General features: G+C 44.4%; 1 protein-coding gene across 1 annotated transcript; it reads right to left on the bottom strand.

The window, feature by feature from the left end:
- Positions 1 to 1,538: 1,538 nt before the first annotated feature.
- appbp2 (amyloid beta precursor protein (cytoplasmic tail) binding protein 2) lies at positions 1,539 to 22,877 on the bottom strand. The gene is made up of 13 exons (XM_012878718.3): positions 22,458 to 22,877; positions 17,249 to 17,337; positions 13,745 to 13,896; positions 12,551 to 12,674; positions 11,799 to 11,967; positions 11,622 to 11,711; positions 9,988 to 10,055; positions 9,793 to 9,898; positions 9,588 to 9,712; positions 8,058 to 8,143; positions 7,556 to 7,746; positions 6,047 to 6,212; positions 1,539 to 4,393 (listed from the first exon to the last, which is right to left on the bottom strand). Exons 1-13 carry the CDS (start codon positions 22,593 to 22,595, stop codon positions 4,131 to 4,133), a joined length of 1,767 nt encoding a protein of 588 aa, XP_012734172.1. The 5' UTR covers positions 22,596 to 22,877; the 3' UTR covers positions 1,539 to 4,130.
- Between the last annotated feature and the right edge of the window lie 505 nt (positions 22,878 to 23,382).

Genomic DNA, 23,382 nt, shown 5'->3' with positions numbered 1-23,382 from the left:
ATATGGACCAGTAAATCAAATTTTTTGTTGTTTTCTTCAGAATAATTGGCCGAGCATTATTGTCAATGCTGCAGACAAAATCACACCAGTTGTACATTACTGAAGGCCTATTTGCAGATTATGCCTTTATGACATTAACATAATCACCTACAAAATGCAAACTTTGAAGCTCCCTCCTCTCCAAATCTGCTCCATTAAGTCAATATTGAACATCACAAACAGGATCTACCGTTACCTACAACATAGAAAGGATTGCTGGATCAATGTGTGCTTCTGTGCTTTTGTGTCTCTGCTCTGTCGTGGTGGAGGGCCGTTCACACTGAGCCTGGTTCTGGTTCTGCTGGAGGTTTTTCCTCCCTGTTAAAGGGGAGTTTTCCTCTCCACTGTCGCTTCATACATGCTCAGTGTGAGGGATTGCTGCAAAGCCATCAACAATGCAGACGACTGTCCACTGTGGCTCTACGCTCTTTCAGTAGGAGTGAATGCTGATTGTCAAGACTAGATGCAATCTGCTGGATTTCTTTAGATAGGAAACTTTTTGACCAATCTGTCTGGAGGATTTGATTGAATTTGACTTTGTAAAGTGTGAGATGACGTGTTGTGAATAGGTACTATATAAATAAATTGATCATCATTGGGGTAGTCCTAACCCTAACTGGACACAACTTCGACTTTGTTCTGGGAGTGAAGATCAGATGTTGCTTTGGTTAAACAAAGACCCCAGCATACCATACTCCCCCAGCACCACAGAGCACATGTCCCTCCTTCGGTGACAGTCTAACCTTCAGGGGTGGAGATCCGTACCACTGTTGCATGACCTCAGCAAAAGCTGCACCACTGTCCCAGAATGCAGGGCTTAATGAGCCTTCAGAGCAACTGTCATCACCTACACTTTGCTCCCCCTTTTTTAAACATGTTACTTAACTAAAACTGAAACCAAAATGCAAAGGCAGACCTTTGAACAGCACTTACTGACCTGGAGCCCATGTTTTTAAAAAGCCTGTCATTCTCTTACCACAGTTCCCGCTCATAAATATATTTCTCTGCAGATATGGCAACACACGCTGAATGCCCCCCCCCACTGTTGAGTTCTGTTAACCTTGACAAAGTGAAATGGTTTTTGTTACTTTGAAGAACCATTGTTTTTGTCTTGCTACATTAGTAAGTCATCCATGCGAACAACAGCTCTATTTAGATCTACACCTCACAGTGCTGGATGGCGAATATAAATCCTTAGTAGTGTCCAGTGGCTTAAAATAAAGGCCATTTGTGTCAGATTTATACCCCAAGAAGACAGAATGTACTCATCAACCTAAAGCATAAGTGAAGAAAATTGCTTGAATGCCATATTTAAAAAAAACTATTACATTACATCAGGAGATTTCCTCCCATTTTTTGCAATACAATCTGTACTTTAGGTTTCCTACCTATTTATGAAAAGCTGAGTGGGTCACATGGCTGTGGAGATTTTATCTACAAAACACAGAAACTACAGCAAAAAACAGTTCTAGGTAAATAAAAACAGAAGAGAAAATGTGTTGTGGTCAATGATATACATTTTTAATATTTTTTTTAATTTTTTGCATCTAACAGTGAAGCAGTAACAGAACAACAGTAAAAACGTCCTCTCCTTGCATTTGGTATCCATCACCTGATCCAAACAGCAGGCGAGACTACTGGAGGGGGGAGTCACCGCTTTACCTTTACCAACCGTCCAGCAGCACTGCTCCCTTTTCCCCTCAACGTTCACAGGTAGAGAAAAACCCATTGCATAAGATGCAGAAGCTCCTGAGAGCAACTCCAGAGGTCCGTTTCACCAAGCAGCGTTAAACTCAGGCGCAGAGGTTGAGTGAAACGGAAAACCCGGAGTTTCCCTGATTTCATAGTTTTCACTAAACCTGCTTCGTGAAACGGACCTCAGGCCCGCGGCTCAGAAAAGACTACCATCTTTGATGAGACTCAAAGAAAAGGAGCACATAGGGGTTGATTTGTTCCAGTGAAATGCAGTTGAAGTCCATATTTCATCATCATAACACTCAACATTTTGACCCATCTGTAGCAGAAAGTGGCTCTGCAGCTGCTTAGGTCTACAGACTCTTGTTGAAACAAGCATCAGAAGTAGGTCCTGAAAGCCAGCAGAGTAATTGGAGGGAGGGGGGTTCCAACAACATGTTGAAGGCAAAGCTCGTTTCTTCATTCATTAGGAGATAAAAACACCAACATAGTGTTTATTGAAGGCAAAGTTTCTTGAGAAAAGCTGCAGATATTGTCTACATTTGTTTGCTCGGCCTAAATCAAACACTTTACACACCCTGTAGCTGCCATCAGCACTACGCAGCTACAGATGTCTTCATCATCAGCTCTGCACTTACAGCCTCACCTCATCTGTTTCAGGATGAACAAAATCTAAAATTAATTGATTTTCATATGTTGTTTTTTAGGTGGAACACAGAGGAAATCCATAAAAGGTTTCCTGCAGACAGATGCCAGAATCTAGGACTACAAGAGTGTTGCACTGTACCTTTAAATGACAGACGTGGTGTATGAAGACACAGGTTTACTTTTTTTCTGTGTCAAAGTTTGAACATTTCCTAACATGGAACAAAGTTAAATTGAACAATAATTTAAAGGGTCATTATAGTGGTGCTATTACACAGTTTAACCACCAGAGGGCAACAAAAAAGCAAAAAACAAAAAAAAAAAACGGTACTTTAAATTTTTTTGGCACAGTTTTCAACAGGCTAAATGCAAGCAGCTCACATCTAGTCCGAAGCCAATATGTTTTCAAATGCAGCACTGATGGAACTCAAATTAAAAGCATGAAAATGATAAACTATTGCAAAAACAACTGGAGGGTCTCCATCTTTTTAAGTTGCCATTATGTGACACAGCAGTTAAAAAAAAAAAAAAAAACTGTTTTCAGCCAGTTCTGTTTTCTGAGGGGGTAATAATGACATCAGTGGCTCTGCAGGACAGATTCTGGACAAACTGTCGGAGGCTCAGTCATGTTTGAAGTGAACAAAAACATGAACACTGCTGCAACGACATGCAAAACAAAAGTGTGAGAGCCTTAAGCGCAAGCCAACACTCGCACATAATGTTGGTCCCCTTTGTGGTGCCCTTAGAGGAAGGAGGTGGTTTCTGAAGCACTTTTAAGTATGGCTCCACCTACAGACCTTTAACTGCAAGCTGGTGTAAGGCTGGTTGTCTTCAGTGGAGTACCTGGTGAAATGCACCCCCCTCCCTCATCAACACAGAGCCGTTTTAGACTTCATGACTTGGTAACGACGCAGAAACAAATGGCTACATAATCATAGACTTTTGCATACAAATTGTTGATATTTTAATTAGGCCAACGTCACACTGAGGTGGGGAAGAAAAAAAAAAAAAAGTGAAGAAATGACACCTGAAGCCTGTTGCATGTGTGTCACATCCCCGCTGGCTGAAACACATTCCACTGTTGGTTTTCTCACGCCAGCAAGCGCTTCAGAGCAAGAAGTTTATTCATGTCCACTCCAATAAAAAACAAAAACTTACAAGAAACCTTCAACTTAAAAAAGTACAACGTGCTGTATTATATAAGTATATGAGTGTGAAAAATATCCAACTGTTTCCGTCTATGATGACGGAAGGTCTGGTTGATGCAAGTACTTCTTGCCGGGTCCACCTACTGTCTAGATACACTCAGGGCACTAGCTTAACCCCGCAGCCCAAAGGTCCTCTGATTTTCTGCAGGAGACGATAAAGGCCAGCCATCCAGGAGAAGAGGATCTCTGAAGGTTTAACTTGTCCCTCCTTCGGTCACGTTTGCTCGCTCTGGTGGAGAAATGCGGCACGCTGCTCTGCGACGCTGCATCTTGGAGTTCGAGTGAACTGACGAGCTTTAATGGCGGTGTCTTCTCTACTTCTTTATGCTTTTTTTTTAATGACTACGTGTGTCTGTGTGTGTACTGGCAGCTGCAGCGACGATCGAGACAACCGACCAGCCGGTGATGGTTACATTTACTCAATTTGACTAATCCACTGTGAGCAACTGAAGCGCCACATTGGGCCTCTTACTTGTGGTCTCACCAGACTAAAACCATGTCTGTTTTTCCTTGTCATTTTGGAACAAGTGGGGAGGGGGGGTGTTAGCCCAGACAGGGGCGGGTGGGGCCAAGGCTCTGAGCCTGTAGGAAAGCCTGGACCACCTCCTGGGTCTGCTGGGGTGTGGTGTTGACGTCCTCCAGAGCGTCTGCTACTGCAAACTGCCGGTCCCTCAGTCGGTTCCAGTTGGACAGTACATTGTGGTATTCAAACACCTTCTCGTAGTTCCCCACCGAGTTGTAGAGTTTGATCAGGCCTCTGTAGTCATACTCCAGCCCACTGTAGCCTTCTCCAAACAGCTTCTTCCCTGTCAGGAAGGAAAAAAAAACAAAAAACACAGCAGCACATTATTTTAAATCAGGTCAATATGATTTAAGGCAGATATTTACAGCGTCACACAGCTTTCAGTGTGGAACCGGCAAAAACAGCAGCAAGATGGTGGGGGAAAGACGGATGGGTGACTGATGGATGGAGAGATAGAAGGGTTGAGAAAGGGATGGAAAGACAGACCTAGAGTGATCGATGAAAAGACGGATGGATGGATGGATGAGTGGCTGGCTGTACAGAAGGACGTGTGAGTGGATACCACTTTTGGGAAAATAAGAAACCAAATAAAGCCGAACAAACTTTCTTTCCATCCCCATCCAGACGTAGAAAATACACAAAATCAATGTGAAACGTTCTCCGAGGTTTCCAGGCCTGGAATATGATCGGTGCTGTTGCTTCCTGAAAGCTGATGGAGACGTTGTTTTGAAAGCGCTAAGTCAGCGCTGGCGGTGGTGACATCATTTCTCCCGTCATTATTGGATCCATCAATCAAAACCAAAGCAGATGTCCTGCAGAGTTTTACATGGCTTCTAGAGAAACTGTTTCCGAAATATAAAATCTGCAATTTGATGCAAATAATCTGGTAAAATTAGAGCCACAATGAGGCAAGAGTTTTATAAATTAAAGCTAAAGATTAAACTTTCACACCAAAGATCTTTTGAAGTTACCTGACTCCGCCAGATGGATTTGCTCTGCATATCCATCTGGAAACCTTCCGTTGAAGTAAATTTGGGAAGGGGCGAAAATACTGGTTAGCTGATTGGCCTATGTTGGTGATAGACGGGCCAAATAAACCAATCAGATCAACGAAGCATATGACGTACTCGTCAACATGCTTCGTCGTCGCTCTGAAAACACAACCACAAGCCAAGCTACTCTTGCTGCTGCAGGTAAAGGCTCGTTAGCTCAGCAGAGAAATACTCTTTAATTCTGATAAAACTTGCTCGATAGCCACGCTAACGCTAGTTTCATTGGCTGAAGCCGCCATGTTCTTTAGACTGAACTGACGCGCTTCTCGTTGCGTCACACCTCAACCGGCCTCAAAGCCAACGCTGATTGGACGTTCGTTTGGTGAACGGCTCCAAATTTTCTTTAACGGAGAGTAGCCAGACTGAAACCTTGAAAGCTCGCGAGATCAGGATGCTCTCACGAGGCTACTGTTGAAGGGCCTTGCTTCGATTACCACCAAGGAACCATTATTCAGATGCTGGAATAAAACCTCTAACAAAATATTTCCCAAACATTTTCAAAAACTTTAAACGTGAGCAACACAAAACAACTCAAAGGTAGTTAAGGTGGGCTTAAAGACGAGGCCAGAAATGGCTGCTGGATGCATATGATTTTAAACTGAGGGTCCATCAGGCTGCTGAACAGCAGGTTGGTTCCTCCAGACAGCAACACGTAGCATCCTCACTTCCTACACGAGTCACACAATGCCTCTCTGGAACCATCTGAGCTTTTGTGTTGCAAAAGTTCAAACTGATTATGCGTCAACATGTACCAAAAAATAAGAACTTTTAGGACTTACTATTCAGACAAACAATAACGGCTTTACCACATATCAAACTACAGCCGTCCAGCCGGGCCACTAAATGCGGCTCGTGGTGTGTGGCTGGGTTTTGCTCCTACTGACCGATAGCGATGGAGCGCAGGTAGAGCCTCTCTGCGTCCTCGTATTGGTTCATGTCGTAGTTGTAGAGGGAGGCCAGGTGACCCACAGACAGAGCCACCTCGTAGTCCTCGTGGCCCAGCAGCTGCTCCTTGATCTGGATGGCTTTGATGTGCATCTCCTCTGCCTCCTGGTGGCACATTTACCCAAAAACAGAGATTTTAAAAGAAAGAAAATGTCTTTTTTAGGCTCTGAATAACAACAGATGCACAGGGAAATCAATCAGGCCACGTTCACACCTATGAACACCTAACCTGGGCTCAGCAGCCTTCTCCATTCAGAGACACTCCTGCCCCTGCTGCTGCGCAATAATATTTGTCTAGAGCTGAAAATAGATTTTATGAATATGTACTAAATACTTTGTTAAAAGCTAAACTAAAATCTATTTCTGTTTTCAGATATTAGAACAAAATGAATCATCTAACTTTTACATAGGGGAAAATAGGCTATTTTACACTATGAGTTCTTTCTACAAATATGAAAACTAAAACCACCCTTTCCTATGGCCTTTAGAATTAAAGCCCATTTCTTTTTGGTATTGTCAGAGCCACAGTGGAGGGGCCAAAGGTTGCAGACCCCTGTCCTATCCAGTGACCATCAGAAACTGCAGACCTCTCTGATATATGAACAGACCATCTAGGAGCTTCCAGGTTACAGCACCAACACACTTTAGTGCCGAAGTGGGTAAGAAAGAAAGAATATTCAAAGTTAAGCCATTTTCAGTGTTAGTGTTTGAAAAAGAAATCAGAAAGTGTTTGAATAAGTGCAGATAACAGGAAGGCTGAACAGAGCATAGCGCTGAGGCTTAGTTTTCTCATTTTGTCTACCGGACATGAACCATGCTGGTTCCAGAAATGCTGCCAGTCTTTTCTAAATCACAGTCAAGTTCAGGATCTACTCGGCCGAGGACACAGCGCCTGCTGTTTAACGCGAGCTTAACAAACGGGTAAAAGAACATGCTAACAACTGTTTATAATATGAACACAATCATTTTGTCTTACTTTTTTAAAACAGTCAAACCCTGTTTTACAATACTGCTCTCTCTCACATGGTGTGACATCACACCTACTCCCCTAATATAAATAATGACGGCTGGAAGGCAAGAAAAACATTTAACTGCTGCTCATATAGCTTCTTAGTGTTTAAGAGAAATCCTAATTGTACAAATGAATGCAGGGAGAGCTGTACAGGAGCTTATCAGAGCTTTACACAAACCATGGATCAGGATGTCTGACCGCTGCATCTCTCAGAGCAGAATGTTAACCTATATAACTTTCTGCTGCTGTAGTGGCCAGGACTGATCCATTAGTGCTAGAATGTGCTTCACATCACCTCCAGCAAAACTCCATAAACCCCCTGAGGCCATAAGTTCATTCATGGCATGCTGACCAAAGCAGAAATAATGAAGCTGATGTCTGCTCAGAGTGTGGCGTATCTGCGTATCAGGGTAACCTGAGACGGTCCACCACCCACCTTAAACTTCCTCATGGACTGGTAGAGCCGCCCAAGGTTGCCGTAGTGTTTGGCTGTCTGAACATTGAACTCCCCAAAAGCCTTCTTGGCCAGCTGCAGCGAGGAGAGGTGGAGGTCGTGAGCTTCCTGCAGGAGGCGCTCTTCTGTCTCTTTATTGTGGCAGTCGATGGCGATTTCCTCCAGAATTAGGGCTGTTGGAAACAAGTGTTAATGTCTTAAGTGGTGACTACCTATTCCTTTATGGAAACAGACGCTTCCGTGGATAAATCTTGTCCTGTGGGGGACAACTCTACAGATGTTTCCTACAGCAGCGCTGGCCAGCTCCAGTCCTGGAGAGCTGCATCCCTGAACACCTGAAACGGATGAATGGCTGCTCCCCGGCCTCTGCAGAGCTGAAACTCAGCACGTTGGAGCAGGAATGCAGCTAAAAGTTACAGGACGGAAGCTGTCCACTACAGCACCGGGGGGCCGCAGCCCAGCTGGTCCAACCAACTCGCCTTACCTTTGACTCTCTTGGAAGACGCCAGCAGAAGATGGTCCTCAGGCAGGATATGGGTTATAATGTCTATGGCACGTTCCGCGTGGAAACTGGGGGACAAGCAAAGCATGTGATCCAGATGCGTCACATGACTCAGTCTCTGTTAGAAATGTTTCAGTTTGGGATAAACACTTCCAAGAAACAGGAAGGTCCTAGCAAACAGATGTTTACAGGCCGGCCAGAAGCGACTGAGTCAGAGTGACGGCAGGGAGGACTGAGACACCGAAACCTTCCTCTCTGCTCCTTGGCTCATTTTTAAGCATTTCTTGGAATGGAACCTGACATAGGAGCTCACGTTTAAAGGGTGCTAGCAAGCTGGTTATCAACTTGTTAAACAAAACTAGGGTTAGCAACTGTAGCTGTGTGCAAAAGTGGCTATGCTGGAATAAAAGGAGAAATCCCCACGAAGAGGCAGGGAGAAAGCAGGTTAAGAACAAAAACACCGCTAATTTATCTGCTCTGTAATCTCAGCAATATTACTATCATATTAATCAGTCATGATTTTAGACTGTGCACAGAGGATTTATCACAGTCAGGGTTGTTGCACAAAGTCAAAAAGGACTCAGTCCATCAGACAGAGATGATCTGCCTTATAAACACTAGCAATGAATGAGCAGAATGCACAGAAACAATACGTGGCGTATGGAGGGTAGGGGGTGCTCTGGGTTCATGATGAACGACAAGCATTTTAATCGACCAACACAATCCAGGTTCATTTCCAGCTTCTAACAGGAGCAAGGTCCAGACTAATCAGTCTGTTTTGGCTCTTGCTAAGATTTTCTTCTGAACTAAGAGGGAAAAGTGTAACTCCATAAGCAGAAAGAAGGTCAGGAGGAGCGCATTTAGACATCATCTTTTTACATGTTTCCAGTATTGTCGAAGGGTCGAGAGGCAGTGCTTCTTTGGTTTAATCTCTAATCTGACCCCCCTAACCTGACCAGAGCAGCTCAGCTTTCTGCTGAGAAGTGGAAATGCTTCATGATGCTTCATGATGCTGAAGCTGCGGTTACCTTGATAACCACTGGTCCAGCTTCTTGGTCCAGGCCCCTGCTCTGGGACCTGAAGCCAACACTATGGTGGCCCAGAGTTGCTCTACAAATACAGGGCTGTTCCTGCTGCACAACTGATCTGACTCAATTAAAAAGGCATGATATGCCCCCTCTGGTCCAGGAAATAAATCACACACACCATCCAAATTCTAAAGCGATGAAGAAAAAGTGAAACGGCTGGGAGGAATGACTCACAGGCAGTCTTTAGTGTGATTTAAGTAAAGTTTAATCTCACAATCTGGTATAAAGCCACTTTTCCCTGCACTTCATTGTTTTTATTAATCCCAATTCCTCCATGCTTTATAGCCTTAATTTGTGTGACATTTGTGTGCGGCACGCTTCAAACTGTCCGAGTCAGAGCAGACTGAGGACACTGAGGAGTCATGTGAGCATGAGCACAGCCCAATCAGCAGCCTTAGACATTTCTACCCTTCACTGTACTCACAGAGCGTTGTCAAATTTCCCAGAGCTGTACTGGTGAACGTATGAGGAGTAAGCCAGGTCTTCATGGGCTGTGGCCACGTGGATGTTCTTCCCCCCGAACACAGACTGTCGGATGTCCAGGGCCGTCTACGATAAGCACAGCAAAACAACCCAGTCAGTGAGAGTGGAGAAGCTGAAAACCACCAGCACTCAGGGCCTATGCTCACCTGGTAAATTGCAACCGATTGGCAGATGTTGTCCACATTTAACAAGTAAAAGCCATAATCTAGCAGCGTGTCGGAGTACTTGGGATGCTTGTGTCCAAAATGTTCTCTGGGAGGGAGAAAACAGTGCGTCACAGAGCGGGAGAAAGAAGGATGTTGTACTTAGCTGCAGTTGCCTTGTTAGACACAGCAGGTTACCTTGCTAGAAACACGGCATGTTTGATCAGCTGCTCCGCTTTCCTGAACTCCCTCTTCACCACACAAGCCTGCAGCAGGGAGACAACCTTTAGTTAGCACCGTCTAGCTAAACTCCTCATTCATCACTGTCATTTTCTCAATATTACCATACATGCTCTACATATATACATTTCCTAACCTATAAAACATTAAAAATGAATTCATCCCTTCCTGAGTCAATACTTTGCAGAACCCCCTTCCACTTTGTGGTACCTCTCTCACAGCTTTGCACATCTAGAGTGACATTTGTTCGACCGCTCTTTAGCTAACAGCTAAAGTCAGATTGGGTCTGGTGCGTCTGAACATCTATTGTCATTGCTGGACTTTGAGTGGGCCATTATATATACTTAGATCTGAACCATTCCACTGTAGCTCTGGCTGATTTCCAGGGTTGATGTCATCAAGTACAGACCAGTATTGCCCAGCTTCTGACAGTTTCCTAGCAGAATCACCGTATTTCTGACACTAGCCATCCATCTTCCCTGCTCCTGCTGCAGAAAAGCGTCGCACCATGTTTCACTGTCAGTGTGGCGTGTTCAGGCTGATGCATAACGCTGATGTTAGCACTAACTCCATGGCTGGAGAATAGCTTGTTGAGTAGGACATCAATCCATGTTGAAGATAAAGTTCAACCAACAAACAACTCTATCAACTAATTGTCCAGCCCTAATGAATAAAATGTGATCCATGTAATAATGAGATACACGACACTTTCATTCAGAGACATGATCCACTTAATTATTCCATGTTGACAGTTCTTCCTGTTTACATATAGTCTTTATTAGAAAGCAGGTAACTAAACAGCAAACAGGGCGAAACTGGAGGCAACCGGACATTCGCTCAGTTCTTTCTATAATGCGCCTTTCTAGGACTCATGGACAGGCGTCGAAGCGTTTTTCAGAAAGAACTGATCAAAAGTCCCGTTGCCTCCAGTTTAAGCCTGTTTGCTTTTACGATGACCCGGATAACTGAGAATTTGCACAGGCAGACAACTAATATAGACATGGAACATGCGGTGACTGTGGAGGCCTGCCGGTGCCACAGTTTTACCTGCCTCAGGTTTGGGCCCATCTCAGGTGAAGAACACCTAAAGCAGTGAGCTTTCTAACGGCTTCTTTCGTTTAGAGACAATTACAGAGACATCCAGCCTACAGTGTTAGTGAGGACAGGACTCACCAACTCCTCCATGCCCGTGAGGAATTCTAAGTTTAAGCAACATAGACATTATAAAAAACAAATAAAAGACCTATCTGTGAAAAGTTATTTTATTTCATTATTAACCCAGTTTACTCAGTGCTTCTCTTTTTCTTGTTGCATTAAACTGAGTTTAGCCTAAAATCAGTGAATGGATCCATCTGTATGACTGGACTGGATCCACTATGGCTTTCTGGACAGAGGCTGGATGCTCTTGCCTTATGGCGGCATTTGTCGTGAATTAAAGTACGTACTCTGTAGTGCTGGTCAATTACATTAAAGCAGAATAAAAACATGCTTCAGTTTGTGGTTGTACAGTTACATGTGAAGCAGTATTATGGGTACAAATGCTTAATGCATGCCACAGCATTTGTGTGTCAACCAAAGCTTGTGAGAGTTACCTTGGATGCTTGTCGGAGAACATCTACAACTACTTTGACAGGCAGTCCTGGAGTAATTTCCTTCATAGCTTCTATACACCACCTATACGCCTAGGAGACAACCAGAGACCAGACAGATGAGCAGCAGAACTTTCAGCGCGACCGCAGTCGGAGCCGTAAGGTGTTAAACATCCTCACCTCATCGTAGTGGCTTTTGGCGAAGAGCAAGGCACAGAGCTCGCCGTACAGCGCCGCCTTGTTGGCCTGGTGGCCATGTTTGGCTAGTTTATCCATGTAAGACTGAGCAAGCTTGAAGGTCTCCTCCCCGAGGTGGTACTTACAGTTGCCGTTGCGGACATGGAGCAGCCTTAAACAGGAGGAGGAAGCTTTAGCAGTCGAGTCTTTCTAGCTCTGTCTTCCTTTGCTCTTCTGTGTTCAGAGAGCTGCCATTCAATGTTCATTTAACTAGAAAGACTCCTCACATCACCATCTCTATCCAAACTGACCTGGAGTAATAAACTGGTTCAGGGTGCTACTTTAATGGCATTATGAGTCTTCTGTATGATGAAGACTATATTTAATAATGCATACAGAAAGTTTAGCTATCCCTAGAGAACAAAGTAATAGGAATTGTTTCAAAGTGACATTGACTGATAGACGTGTGGTGCGATAGGAAAAAAGGGTCAATAAAAAGCTCAGTTCAGAGCTGAAACATCTTCAAGGAACAAGAAAAGAAGAAATCCACCAGCTTTCAACTATTCAAGTATTCAGGGTGGCCGTCAGACAGTAGCTGGATCATCTCCAGACAAAGGAAACGCAACAGAGTAGACGACATTAACAGGCCTGGGCGGAGTCTGACAGAGGAAAAGTTTTGCTTTTTTTGTTTGTGAGTGTAAACTCACGGAGAACAACTCCAGGTGGACTAGCTGACAGACGCCTCCGGGACTCACCTGACGCAGCATTCCACCGCTCGGTAACAGTGGAGCACCTCACTGTGGAGCGTGCACAGCTGTAGGCACGACAGAAACACTTTCTCTGCATCTCCATACCAGCCAGCGTCAGACAAGAAGCCCCCTGGAAGCAAAGACAAACCCTTACACCAATAAGTGACTTAGCACTTCAGTCTGCAAGCACAATCTCACAATGTTCTCACACTGTTTAAGAATCTGTCAGCAGTAGCAGCAGAAAAACACGAGCCACACAGACTCATACAGACGCAAGTCCAAGGACCTAGCCAGGACACCTTCCGTCCAATCACTGGGTGTGTTCTAGTACTTGGAACTGAGTTAAGGTTGCTTTATGCTTGACGCATGTACATTCTGCATGGAAATGAGACGTGCCGACACGTCTGCAACATTTATGCTCCGTGCAGTTTTTCCTCCGAAGCAGCACTTTCTCTCCTACACTCTAGAGGGCAGTGTTGCGCTCCTGCGCCAAGCGTACCACATCACGCTACACGTAGAAGTAGAAAACACAGTTACTTCCAACATTTAAGCCTGTTACTTTCTTCCAAGAGTGACGCGATTTCTGTCCAGGAATTGTTAACAGTTTGTTGATCATGGTGATCTTTTCAGGGCCGTGTCATTAAGATGTCTACATTTACAAACCTCTGCCAGAAGGAGCGCTTACTCGGCAGCCATGTTTTTCTGCGCGGGATTGTCTGCGTGGCTAGAAAATTTCCTAGGTGAGCGGAGCAGAAACCTTTGGCCTTGCAGAGGGGTGTGGTAGCCAAAGATGACTACATGGCAGCGCGGACCTCACAGATGCGTCAAGCATAAACCAGGCTTTAGAAAATTTCTCTAGAAAAGTGAGGACCTTCCTGTAAAGTGAGGACATTTTTCCGTCCTCACTTTTTTCTGGGCTAAGGGTTAGGTTTAGGACCAAGTTGTCAATTAGGCTTAGGTTAGGGATTTACAGGTAAAGGTTACGGTTAAGGTGATGGTAAGGCCATAGAAAGGAATGAAAATTAATGGAAGGCAAGGGCCTCACTTTATATTTAAAACAAATATGTGTGCGTGTGTTTGGAGTTGAGTGATAAATTTACTAGCAAAGTGAGGAGATTTTAGGATAGGATTAGGTTTGTAGTGGTAAAGGTTAGGTTTAGGGTGAAGGTGTGTGTGTAAAGCTAAATGCGAAAACTTTACCCAGCACAAAGCCGAACTGGATAGCCTTCTCTTTGACATGGGCGTCAGACTCTGCGATGTACGAGCAGCGGCGGCTGAACGAGTTGGCCAGGACCGAAGCCACCTTCACCCCGTGGTCCATGAGGGCCTGGAAGCAGTGGTGCAGCAGATGTCTGCCACAGGGACAGAAAGGAAAATCAGCATGTCGCAGGCAGCCAGAAGAGCTTCCAGTGTTTAAAGTTCATCCAAAGCTCAAAACAGTTCCTGACCCAAAGTAAACACGGGGATGTTTTGCAGGTAAATGTGCATTTGCTTAATGTGTTCTTCGTGACAGCAGCACCAGACGATTGATCCAGCGGAGTTCTTTGTCTATTTGAGAGCTATCTTGATGGCTATTTCACCATGATGCAGTTCCCTGCATGCAGACCTTTGTCATAGGTGAACTGTTCTAGAAAGAGTGAAGGGGTCTTCTGTCTGCTGCGAGTAGAGCAATAAAAACTACAATTAGCTAAAACACTGTCCTAACAGTCCAGATGAAAGTCCTCCCCTATGAGCAAAAATTGTCTTTGGTTCAAGGGAATATTATCCACTGCTCCAAGAGTAAAAGCTAATGATCCACAATTTTATTTACTAAAGAAACAAAAACTTTTAAAGTTTCTTAAATTCTTGTTACATGTGTCCCAAAACAAACAGCAAACAGAAAAAAGCCTGGCAGCCTGGCACATGCCAACAGTGGAGTATACACGAATAAACCCATATTGCTATGGTCTTACATCACCAAGAACGCATCGAGTCATAAAGATCTACTTACACAAGAAAGGGATAGTTTGCACTTTCTGAAATAAAACCTGCAGTTAATATTAGTTTAGACCAACCAAACAGTGACTTTAGGATCCAAAGAGTTTGATAACTGGTTCTTTTAAAGCCAAAATGTTAGCGTTTGTTAACGTTAAAGTCTTGACATCTCATGACTTTGACGAGTACGGCTGATCATGAGTTTAAACAAAGAATTTGTTTCATTCGGTGCAATAATACTTCACCAACCAAAGGGAAATCAGGCTGTTAACCGTGTCCTCCTTTTCCCCTATACGTGGACAGTCAGATGACTCCTGTTTACGTCTCAACGGGGGTTTTTCTCTACACTAAAATTCTAACTTTCACAGGACTACTCCCCTTTCATTTACCAATAAGGTTTTAAAGACAGAACAATTTATGTTTAAATGTCCCTGGAATATGTCAAATTGTTTACTTAATGATCCTTTTGTCTAAAAAAAAGTACTCCTTTGGTTTTTTTTAACAGAATGCAAATGTTTCCTTAAATGTTACTTGCAGCTTCATTAAAGAAGGATCTTGATCTTCCACCCCCAAAAACTAACAACATCCTCAGGCTTTTGGTCAGGGAGCTAATCGATTATTGCCCCCTTAGGAATTCTGCATTTCCTCACAGGTCACAGGCAGAGTGGAGATGAAACAAATTAGGCTCACTGCAGTGTGAAATTACACTTCCTAGTGGAGAGTTAATTTAGGAGTGCTGTGCTGATCAAGCTAAGGCCTAAAAAGGCTCCTGAACAGGGGAATACCAAGAAAAGGACATCTTAGTCTAGAAAATGAGTTTAAGTTCCGTTAAACAGAGCAAAGCAGATAAAAAACACCAAAATGGTTGCAAATGGGTGAGAGGAAAAAAAAGAAAAAGAACGTGTTCAGTCATCTGTGCTACTTGTTTAATTATAACAGTCATTATTATTGGTGCTACATTCAAGAAAGTTTTGCACCACTCTGGTGATATTGGCGAGTCCTTCAGTCCGCAGCCTTAGTAATCATCATTGTACATGTGCCTTCAGTGGAGTCAGGGTTATTTTAGTTAGGAGCATGGCTTTATTATATTTGGACTCTCAGATCACTCATTGTTGTTGTGTTGTAAACCAACACTGCTGGGTATCTTTCCTCAGCAATAATACAAGCTACCAGGAATTTAAGAAGCATTTATTCCACCTCTTTTTTTTTTTTTACAAGGTTTAGGCCATGCTTTGTACAAAAAAAAGGATATGACCGCTTTAGCAATGACACATTGATAATCAGAAAATGCTGTGGGTGATTTCAATAGATCAGGGGGCGACTGATCAGAACATGCTGGTAACTTCTGTTGGAGAAAATGCAGCTGGAACTGTGTGATAAATTGGATCCACTGTAACACTGGAGTAATGACAGAAGCGGTCTTGTTTGAATCTCACAAAACTGGTTTTCACTAACAGACCAAGTGTTTTTCATTTTCTTTTTCTGGATTTTTTGTGGCACTAGTGGCTAATTTTTTTTTACCTTTTAATAATCTGATCACAAATATTTTATTTTTGTATTAAAATGTAACATTAACCACATAGTTTGATACTTTCTTGGGTGAAAAAGTGTTCTGACTTTTAAAACCCTAAAATTCTGAAAATTTAAAGAGAAAATACAGGATTTTGTGAATTAAGTGGAATTTTATAGAAGAAGTATAAAACACTACAGTAGATGAAGTTCACTCTTTTTCACCACTTTTAAACACTATTGTGCAGAAACTTAGAATTTCCTTCAGCTTTATAAACCAACTTAAAGGAGCAATAAGCGACATTATTTTAGATAAACAGAAAAAAAAAAAATAGTGATGTGAAGAATTAAAGGTAATATTTCAGATGGACTACAGTGTGACGTCACATTGCATCTCTATGTTATTCTGCAGCCTATTGTTTACATAGCCCGGCCGGACGCGTGTTCACGTACGTGCACGTGAACAGCTGCCACTCAGGGCTTAGCCCTCCCTGCCCCCAATGCCACCGTCAGAGCAGAGTGGTGTTGGAGCAACATGGTGGAGAACACCGCAGCAGATCAAAATGTTCTCTTGCTAACGGCATTATAAAGACTCACTCCTTCACTAGAAATGTTCCTCTGAAAGGCAATGTTGCTTTGCTATGTTTTTATCCTTTAGAAAAATGCACATTGGAGGCGACGTGTGAGAAGGGAACAGAGGGGCCGCGTATCAGCTGGAGTGAAGGTAGAAAGAGGCGTGGCTTGTCACATATCTTGTTTTGGTCTAGACGGTGCTCAAGCACCACCTATTGGTGAAATATCGCTTATTGCTCCTTTAAGCAGTGAGAGCGCACATCACCTTAATGGAGTTGTTGTTCAGCACCTTTTAAATTAAAATACACTTTCTGGGTTAACTTTATAAGAATTAAACAAATTAAACAAGCCTGAAAATGCTGATGTGCTTCTGGGTTTATATTAACCGTCTGAGATGGATCTACATCAAGAAAAGCTACTAGTTTTCTGTCCACACACGTAGGACTAAACGACACGATTCATGAACCCGTCACACTAGAACGAACCAACACAACATCCATCAGCATGGCTTGGTGACATGAACCTGGCCACACCATTTGCATGTTAATAATGCTCAGAAACAAAGAGACGGGCCCTGGAAGAGAAAAAGAAGAGACCGAGAACTAAATGGAGGACAGCTGAAGGGGTTGGCTGTAATGAAGCTCTTACCGTTTGTCTGAGGCCCGAAGCACTTTAGCGAACACCTCCAGCTCACAGAACTCTCCTCCCAGCTGACAGAGCCGGCCCTGCTGGTAAAGCTGAAACACAAAGATGAAGAGTCGGTGACAGAAGCACAGGGGTTGGTTAGCAGACAATCATAATGACATTGTGGACATTACGCAACAGCGAATAGTCAGCAGCGTTTCTCAGGAGGTTTCAATGATTCTGTGGACAATGCCGGTCATGAGTTGAAACAAACAGAGCTTGCTGATGTCTAGCCTGTCATCAGAACGCACTGAGGTGGAAGTTGTTATACGCTCCATAGTAAAGCCTTCACTGTTCACCACAAGTGAAAGCTGGCTCTTCTACCGCAGCCACTGGGTGAGCGTCTAGCCTGGGAGTAATCTGCCTCAACAGCTCTTTAGTGACGCTGTTTATCTGGGTTCTGCTTTAAAGGGCATAGTCACGTATTTTGACCATTAAAAAAATGTACATCTTCAAATAAAACAACGTATGCCGAGCGTTGATCCCGATAGTGTCTGCTAGCTGTATCTATAGCAGGGCTAGGAGTGAGCTGAAAAAGGCATCCAGATGGTAGAGCACAGGTACAAGTAGCATAATCGAGGACCACTTCATTAGCAACAACCCACCTAACACCTGGAGACGCATCAGGACTATCACGGATTGTAAGCACAACGATCAGCAGCTCGGCGACGACCCAGCTCACCCCAACGCCTTAAACAGCTTCTTGGCACGCGTCAGCTCTCCAAGCAGCAGAAGGCTTGAACATCTTCCTCAGCCAGAAGTGCAACATCAGCCTCGTCCTACAGCTGCACCAAGTCACGTCCTGCTTAAAGAAGGCCAACACCAACAATGATGCAGCTCCAGACATGGTGTCAGGTCAGACGCTGTCATGTGCTGACCACTTTGCAGGGGTCTTCCTTCAGGACATTTGCAACCTCTCCCTGCCTGTCTCAAGTCCTCCATCATTGTTCCTGGGCCCAAAAAAGTATCCATCACCTGCCTCAATGACTACCGTCCTGTTGCTCTGACCCGTCGTCGTGAAATGCTGGGGTGGGGGTGCGTGTGACAGAGGAGGAGAGGGGAGACGTGACTGTCTGATCTGCTCCAAAGTTTGTCTTACGGAGTTAAAATTCAGGGCTTCATCAGGAAGTTTCTGCCTCAGCCACGGCAATAACAAACACAAAACAAGACTTTTGACCGCAGGGAAATTATTTTCATAGGTAGGACAGTCGCGCTGCGCTGATTGGACGGCATGTCCTTTGGGTTGGATCCAGAGCTGCCGCAGTCTGCTGCACCAAGCAGCTGCCCTCCGCCTTCTCCCTCCTCCCACACTCAGTGTTTTGATCAGCAGCCATGAACAACTTTTTGTACCAAACACTCTTTAGAGACAAAACTTAGCAGCCTTAAATGTAAAATGAGAGAAAGCCTCACTAAATCCACGGATCTGATTTTAGTTATTAATCCTTTGCCTATGGAAAACTGAAGGGTCCTTTTTGTTTTTGTTTCCTTAAGGCGTGGTTTATGGTTTGTGAATAGTAGTTATACTTTGGTTTGACCCATTCGTTCATGGCGGTCCTTAATATCAATGTTGTCTCTCTTCAGTTAACTTTTTCCTCAGAGAAAACCTCGCTTCTCCTCATCCCTGGCCAATCAGTGAACAGCAGCCTGTTTTTAAACAGTGGTTAGACAGGTTCATCCGTTTGAGCGAGCTGGTCATATCGCAGTAGTTTTGGACAACCTGAAAACGAGCCAGACCCTTTTTATTGAAACAAGTAAACGAGCCACTACAACAGCCCTGTCGTATAAAGACAAAAGCATTAATTATCACCTTAAAGCTGAAGTAGGGAGTTCTGAAAAAAAAAACGTGGACCTGAAAATGTAAACAAGCACACCTTTCAGGTCTGAAGCCTTGCTCTCTGTGTTGTGCTGTAGCCCTCCCTCCACAGTGGAGCCTGCGGTGCTGCTCCAATGTTTCCCTGCCTTTGTTCTCTGAGCAGGTGCCTCTCCAGAAACTGGCAGTTTTCCTGTAAAGCAGGTTGTTTCTACACACAGCTGCAGCCCACCGACAAGCTTGAATGACAGTAGAGCTGTGAGCAGCTGACACTGTTAACAACCAATCAGAGCCAGACATTCTTCCTGGCTCTGATTGGCTGTTTCTGACCGGGAGTGGTGTATTTCTGCTGTGGCAGTAGGACCACTGAGTAGAGACTTTTTCACAGATTATCTGTCTCATATTTTACTGTCAGGACATAGTGACAGTTTTAAGAAATATGTCAAAAACAAAAAAAAACATTTACACAAAAGTTACCCACTGCAGCTTTAAGTGTTTAAATGATGCTCCAGGGAAAAACACTTCATCAAAAACGACACCTAAATGTCTGAGACGACGCTTCCTAAAATCACCCAGTTACTGTTTAACGTCAGACGCGGCACTGTCCGGTGCAATCATCAAAGTTTCCGTTTTGTCTGGGTTCCGCTGTAAGTAGTCGCCACTCAGCCACTGCTTAGTGTTTGTTCAGCAGTTCATCAAAGAGGAGTTTGTGAACCTCAGAAGGCTTAAATGAGCAGTAAAGTTCAACTGTCAGCAAACCAATGTACAAAACATCCACTTGCAGATAGCTGGATTTTGTACATAACGTCCAAGAAACAAAATAGGCACAAAATGGCAAAAATAAATAATATGAACCATCTGAATGATCCAAGATCATTGTGGTCCAGCTTAGGCTTACAAACTTATGCATTTAGGCTGGTTCACACGGCAGGAGAATTAGCCCGATTTTTGCCTCCATCTTCCATTTCCTACAGACGGCGACTATCGGGGTGGCTCTGAAGATAATCTTATGAGCTATTCCTGCCGTGTGTGGCGTGTTAAGGGCGATCTGGTCCGCCCGGTAGAACGTTGGGACCCCGCCGACATCAAATCGGGGACATTCAACGTGTTGGATTGTCTAGGCCCGGTGTCCCCTGAGGACAAACGAGCAGGCAGCCTGTTGAATCTGACTTGTAGCCAATCAGAAAGCGAGGTGAGGGAAACCCCAAGAAAAAAAAAAACACAGGTCACTTCCATATCATAGTACAGCAAACGTAGAGCACCTCTTTGTGCCGTCTCCACTCGTTTAAACATCTTTTCTTTTTTTCTCTGTTAAAACTATCGCCATTGTTCTTCCTGGTCGTCCATGTTGATTTACTCTGACCTCACGTCTGATCTTGAGGGATTTCACAAGATTTCACGTCCGACACCCGAATGATCTAGAGTAAAATCCATTTGGTGTGTGGTGTGCCGTCTCACCGGACACCTCACAGCGTACGAGCAAACCTGCTATATCTAGGATTCTTTCATCGTTAACGTGTGGTGTCTCTCAGGGTTTAAAAAAATAAAATAAAAAAATCGGCCACCCATTTTTAAATCTTGCCGTGTTAACCAGGCTTAACAGCCTGAAGCTAGCAGGGTACCTTCACATGTCTCATGGCAAGAAGAACTGCAGACAAAACCAAATATTGATTCCCATCAAACGTTCTATGCTGAACATGTTAACCAATCTCATGTATTTGTCTTTGTACTCAGGGATCCGGGTCTGTTTAGAATTGCCATGCTGCCATAGTGTGTTTTAAAGAACACTTTTAGCTATCTTATCAGCAGCCATGCCTTCTACCGCCAATGACTTTCTGATGTACTGCCGGCTGCAATGCAGGAACGGATACTTTCTGACCAGTTACACATAGGTGATGAAAAGAACATGAAATATATTGGGAATCTATTGGCTGTAAAATGAGTAAAAAGTCAGTCATTTTGAATATGTGGGTCAAGTCAGAGCGTACTGACGCACCAATCCTGCGGCGCAGGACTGAAAGAGATCCTCGGTGGCTTCTAACAGAGAACCCAGCCGTGTGTTCCAGCTGTCGGGTTTGCTCCGTAGGAACAGTTCTTGTTACTACCTGATGCGGGAGAACAGAAAACACGTACTCTTCTTGACAAACCCGTGGTCCCAGTGGCTGCTGTCACCAGCAAACTTAGAGGCGGAGTGAATGATCTCTGAGGTGCTGAGGATTTCATGGGAACCATGGCGCTGACTAGCAGGTCAAAACTTGGCCAACACAAACAACTACAGGAGACAAACACTAAACTCTTCAGGAAATAAACTAATATACACCACATTCAGCAATTTCATGGCTATTTGATGAAAATACAGCATCTAAACGGATAAACAGACGTTTTAAAGTGTATAGAGACACAACGGTCAGTTTACCATATGAAATAGAAGAAAGAAAGGGTTAAACGTTAACCTGTGGGTGCTAAAATAAAAGGCCCTGAATTGGTGAACTAACCCAAAGCAGCAGAGACCCAGTTCTGGAACCGGTCCAGGTTTAACACTAGAACCTTACCATGTCGAGGCCTAGTGGTTGGGGGTGGGAAATAAAGAGCCTGCCCTGTGGAAAAGTTCCCTGCACCTTTTTCTGCACGTCCCCTTATCTGCAGCGATCTGAAGAACAGCTGCTAATCCTGAAAAACCAGGCATGTTAAAGAGCCCCAGCAGTCAGCCTGGCTCCCTGCTGCTGACTCAGGACCAGCTCTGGAGTGGCAGATACTGGATCACAGGTTCCGCTCTCCATCCCACTGCTTACCAGTACCAGTTCAGCAGTCCCAGGTGGATTTCCATGTGAACCTAAGCTCTAAAAGGTGGAACCCACACTACTCCAGACATTTTGAGTTGAGAAAGCTTCCTGGATGGGGAGCAGAACGTCTCCAGCCTCAGAACAGACGTCCAGCTGTTTTAGTTGTTAACCTTTTCAGGACAATTCAGTGTTTGCCTGGTTCTGACAGCCTGCCGACACTGCTCTCCAGAAACACACACATCCCATAGCAGCGCAGTCTTCACCCAATTGTAGGAAAATAAACCAGTAATGATCGTAAGGGACTCCTCCAAAGATGCTGTCAACTAGAGGACATCGCTAAAGTCCTGGCTTTAAATAACAGACGACATGCATCGCCCGAAGTGTTCAAAGTGTGACGATCTGTAGTGTTAGTTCATTTCTGAAGTCTTGTCTTATCCGCCTTTAAGCCATTTCCCCTGGATACGTCCATCTGAGCCTTCGGTGCCGAGCTAAGGTTAGCATGAGCCCTAGCAGCAGCTGATCGGAGAGAGCCAGACCAGCCTGGCAGACACACCTGGGCGCCATGACTGCTACATCTCACCTTATAGTAGACGTCGAACTGGATGTTTTCCGGCAGCGAGCGTATGTCCCTTCTGGACCGGCTGTAGTTGTCCACCACAGCCGAGATAGCGGTGTTGTACAGGGTCTCCGGGATCCATTCGAGCTCCGCCGCAGCCATGTTGTTTCTCCAAAAAGCCCAGCAGCTACAGCCCTCCCCTGCGCTCTCCTACATTCGCTACCTCACCGCGAACAAAGCCCTTTCTCCCGGCGTCCTCATACAACGTCCGCTACGCGGGGAGGCTGCGGGGGAGTCGTGATACTGACAGGTTACTGCTGCAGCGTCCACTTCGCTGGCCAAAACCTACTCTCTCCCTTCATCTCCGATGTTTATTCGTCAACCCCTCAGCAGTTCCGTGCCCCCGTCCCGACGCAGGCATTTTCAGCCGCTGACGCAGTGACGTCATAGTGCAGTCGGCGAAAACGGCGAGATCCCGCAACAGTCAGCCGGAAAAGGCTCCAGCGGCCGAGGGAAGATGTGTGGAGGCGACGTAAATGTCACCGTGAATCGCAGCAAAGCTGTCACACAGGAATCTCCGATGAACCTTTGATGAGATAAATCAGAATCAGCTTGAACCGCAAAGTTTGCGACGCAAACAAGGAGTTTGACATAAAAAGGAAAAACAGAAATATACCCATTTTTTTCTATCCTAATGTACATGTGTATACATACATGTTTCTTTCTACAGAGAGGAAGACATGGTTGAATCACGAAGCATGGAACCACTTCAGCAAAGGGTTCGTTTCTTGAAGCTTCATTTGCACATGAAACCACCTACTGGCCGAGTGCATAATCAGTCAGCAATATAATCCGAGATGCTTGCATCATCCTTTAGGGCCCTAGGAAGTTATCATTAATAAAACCATTGATAAACCGTCATGTTACCACAGGTGGACAATACAATGTT

This window comes from Fundulus heteroclitus, chromosome 18 (assembly GCF_011125445.2).
Source record: "Fundulus heteroclitus isolate FHET01 chromosome 18, MU-UCD_Fhet_4.1, whole genome shotgun sequence".
In the NCBI taxonomy this organism is placed as follows: Eukaryota; Metazoa; Chordata; class Actinopteri; order Cyprinodontiformes; family Fundulidae; genus Fundulus; species Fundulus heteroclitus.
The sequence above is the reverse complement of the archived record's forward strand: the minus strand, read 5'-3'. Positions and strand labels throughout refer to the sequence as shown.